General features: G+C 44.8%; 1 protein-coding gene across 1 annotated transcript; it reads left to right on the forward strand.

Moving 5' to 3' along the window:
- Positions 1-7: 7 nt before the first annotated feature.
- On the forward strand, positions 8-4191 carry LOC118326598 (myosin heavy chain, embryonic smooth muscle isoform-like; the record flags this gene model as incomplete). Its single annotated transcript, XM_035659625.1, has 10 exons — positions 8-226; positions 440-601; positions 1627-1755; positions 1906-1994; positions 2210-2333; positions 2480-2569; positions 2757-2875; positions 3113-3221; positions 3325-3497; positions 3984-4191. Coding segments are annotated over 10 exons (1362 nt in total), but the record flags the coding sequence as incomplete, so codon positions are not given.
- Positions 4192-4197: the final 6 nt, after the last annotated feature.

Here is a 4197-nt window from a genome sequence, read left to right on the forward strand (position 1 = left end):
TCCTCGTCCACAGGTTCATGAACTGGAGAGGTCTAAACGTGCCATGGAGCAACAGCTGGAGGAGATGAGAGTTCAGCTGGAGGAGCTGGAGGATGAGCTGCAGGCCACGGAGGACGCCAAACTGCGTCTGGAGGTCAACATGCAGGCCATGAAGGCCCAGTTTGACCGAGACCTGCAAGCCAGAGACGAGCAGGGAGAGGAGAAGAAGAGAGCGCTTGTCAAACAGGTACACAGAGGACACGGACAATGACCATCATGAGTTGGCTCTATATTATTTATATTTATCTTGAAATACAAAACAATGAGTTGAGAAATGAAGACATTCCTCCGCACAGCTCATGCAATAGTCACATTTTAGTTTTTTTTTTAATTTTAGAATGGTAAGAACTTGCATTGAGTACTGAAACATTTGATGCCGTGTGTTGTTTCTCTCCTCCAGGTGCGCGAGATGGAGGCAGAGCTGGAGGACGAGAGGAAGCAGAGGACTCTGGCTGTTGCTGCCAAGAAGAAGTTGGAGATGGACCTGAACGAGCTGGAGGGACAGATCGAAGCATCTAACAAAGGCAGAGACGAGGCTATTAAACAGCTCCGGAAACTACAGGTACGCACTCCGCAAATGAATGAATGATGTTTAAAGGTCCAGTGTTGGGTTGAGCCGGGTACTCGGCTGGAACGAGTGTCCGGTAAGGTATTGTACTGAGTAAAATATGTCAATATCTGAAGATTCTCATTGGGTAGCCCTACTGCCTGTTACTAGTTGTGTCTGTCCAGTGTGTGAACACCGTGATTGGCCAGTTACACACAGAGCTCACCCACACACACTTTCCCACAGGGATTAACATCAGCCCGTGACTTTTCTGTGCTTCTACACCAGCGTTTGGCTCGCTTCTACCTCGGGTTGTAAAATATCTTCAGCTGAGTTATTTGGAGAACTTGGTTCATAACGGACACGGCGCAGTCGCGTTACAGCTCGTGACTGCAACTGCTTCTACTGGTTACATAATATTCACTCAGCCGCCTGCTTACAGGGGAGTCAGTGGCTGAATGTATGTTTCCATGCTGTACCAACAAGGGCTGTGTCTGTTTGCATAAACCACCCGAGAAAATAAGAAATATATATATAGTGTATAGTATATATGTTGATTATTATTATTTTTTTATTATAAGCAGAGGATTCAAAACATTGTGATACAACATCCCTGGTTCTCTTACTCATTATTAATCTGAAACTCATTTCTGAGGCTGTAGTTTTCTGATAAACAATACACTATAATATAGATAATGTTGTACTCGCTCATTCCTACTCTAGTATGTAACATTTAGGAGGATGCGTTGGCAGAAATTAAATATAATATTAATGGGTTTGTTTTCATTAATGTATATTAACCTGCTAATAAGAATCATTCTTACATACTTCCTTTCAGAGGTAATGATATCCTCAGAAAGACTGAATATAAAAATGTGTTTTAAATTGACAATTAAATGATCTTGTATCCTTTATGACGGTGTGTTCAGATTTGACTTACAACTACCTGCATGCCTCACTGTTTGAAAACCTCCGGCCTGTGTGGTAACTTTTCTGCTGTGTCAGCCTTTAACTTTGTCCACATTGTTTCTGTTCTGTAGGCTCAGATGAAGGACTATCAGAGGGAGCTGGAGGAGGCCAGAGCCTCCAGGGATGAGATCTTCACCCAGTCCAAGGAGAACGAGAAGAAACTAAAGAGCCTAGAAGCTGAAATCCTGCAGCTACAGGAGGTGAAACTACAGATTTTATTAGAGATCAGCGTATTGTCTGACGTGTGCTGTGACAGACTGGTGGAAAAAATGACAATCACACATGTTCCAGTCAGACTTAACATGAATGAGATAATTTTAATCATAATGTGTTGTGTGTTGTTTGTGTAGGACCACGCAGCGTCAGAGCGGGCCCGTCGGCATGCCGAACAGGAGCGGGACGAGCTGGCTGATGAGATCTCCAACAGTGCTTCTGGAAAGTCAGTGTCACCTTCTTTATACTGATTATTTTTAAAATCATTTTGTAGAGCACAAAAGTTGACAGCTTTAGTGAAAAGTGGGGAAGTGGTCTCTGTTTTCTGGACCTCTGTGGAGTAATCAGTGTAAATCATTAGATTGGAGTTAGAATTAGAGATCTGAATATAAGTGTGTGTGTCTGTGTGTCTGTGTGTCTGTGTGTCTGTGTCTGTGTCAGGTCGTCACTGCTGGAAGAGAAGAGGAGGCTGGAGGCTCGTATCGCCCAGCTGGAGGAGGAGCTGGAGGAGGAGCAGGGCAACATGGAGCTGCTCAACGACCGCTTCAGAAAGACCACCATGCAGGTAAACTGACTACCCGAGATAATAATGGTTCCACAACACAAACACTCAGACAAACACATACAGTATCACTGCTCATCAGTTTACACCGTGCATCATCACGTCCCTCTCTCATCACCCGTCTTCTCACCTTCATCTATCTTTCTCAGGTCGACAGCCTGAACGCAGAGTTGGCCGGAGAGCGCAACACTGCACAGAAGAGTGAGAACGCTCGGCAACAGATGGAGCGGCAGAACAAGGTCTTGTACATGTGTTTATGCACACACAGGAGTTTGATAAAACAACAAAAAAGCTGTTTAGGGTTAGGTAACCCTAACCCATTGCAAGGGCAGAGAAAGCAACGTGTAGGGATTACATTGAATGATATTTATCTTATCAATCCTATTTAATGCTCACAATCCTAACAGTAGCATATTATAAATGCAGGATTTGAAAGCCAAGCTGGCAGAGCTGGAGGGGACTGTCAAGTCAAAGTTTAAGGCGTCCATCACCGCCCTGGAGGCCAAGATCCTGCAGCTGGAGGAGCAGCTGGAGCAGGAAGCAAAGTAAGTGACCACCTCACCTGTTTTCACAAGATGTCACAGAGAACATTGAACATCAGTTTGAGTAGATATCCTCACACACAAACATTGGGGATAAATGTCAGCGTTCGTCATTTTAATTATTGTAATACATTAATGGTGGTAGACGTACTGAGAGTGCAGTGTGAAAGATTTAACATCTTTTATGACATCAAGTTAGAGAAATACAATCTTGTCTTACTTTTTTTTTTTTACTTCCAGGGAGAGAGCAGCAGCCAACAAAATCGTCCGTCGTACGGAGAAGAAACTGAAGGAGGTGATGATGCAGGTGGAGGATGAGCGTCGCCATGCTGACCAGTACAAGGAGCAGGTATTGACTCATGAGAAGCAAAGTGACACACGTTGAAAGATTTTTTTTTCAAGATGGTTAGTCATCCACCCACAACCTCTCGCTGTCTCCGTCCTCCTGTCAGATGGAGAAAGCCAACTCTCGTATGAAGCAGCTGAAGCGTCAGCTGGAGGAGGCGGAGGAGGAGGCCACCAGGGCCAACGCCTCCCGCAGGAAGCTGCAGAGGGAGCTGGACGACGCCACTGAGGCCAGCGAGGGTCTCACCAGAGAGGTCAACTCCCTCAAGAACCGCCTCAGGTAAAAAACAAACCCCTGAATAATAAAAAAAAACTAAACAAAGAGTGTGAATATGTGTGTGTGTTCACTAATTAAGAAACATCTGATTTGTTTCGTCCGTACACAAAAATGTATAAACAGGAAGTTGTGAGTTAGAGGCTGCTACTAGTCGCAAAGGAATAGTTCCAGCTCATAATTATGCTTTAACATTTATTACATTGTTTGTTTACAGATTAGTGACCTTTGGAGCTGCTGGTTTTTATTTTTATTTTTTTTATTTTATTATTTATTTGTATTTAATTTATTTTTTTATTTTCTTTAAATGGAGCCTGGCTACGCCGTTTCCCCCTGCTTCCTAGTCATTTATGCTAAGCTAAGCTAATTGGCTCCTTGGCACACACATATATCGATCTTCTCACCTCAGCAAATGAGCGAATTTCACATAATGTCAAACTACCTCTTACAGTACTTAAGGTTTATGATGTTTTGTTACTTTGTTGTGCGCAGGCGCGGCGGTCCGGTCAGCAGCTTCTCCTCCAGCCGTTCGGGCCGCCGCAACCTCAACCTGGATGGCGCCTCCGTCGACATGTCGGACGACGACGCCGACAGCCGTGCCGGCGACTTCAACGAGACGCAGGCCTCCAACACCGAGTAAACACAGCGACACTCTCATTCCTTCGCTTTGCCCCTCTCCTTCATCTCACCCCCCCCTCCCCTACCC

Source organism: Morone saxatilis, unplaced genomic scaffold (genome assembly GCF_004916995.1).
Source record: "Morone saxatilis isolate NCDOM2014 unplaced genomic scaffold, NCSU_SB_2.0 Contig17, whole genome shotgun sequence".
In the NCBI taxonomy this organism is placed as follows: Eukaryota; Metazoa; Chordata; class Actinopteri; family Moronidae; genus Morone; species Morone saxatilis.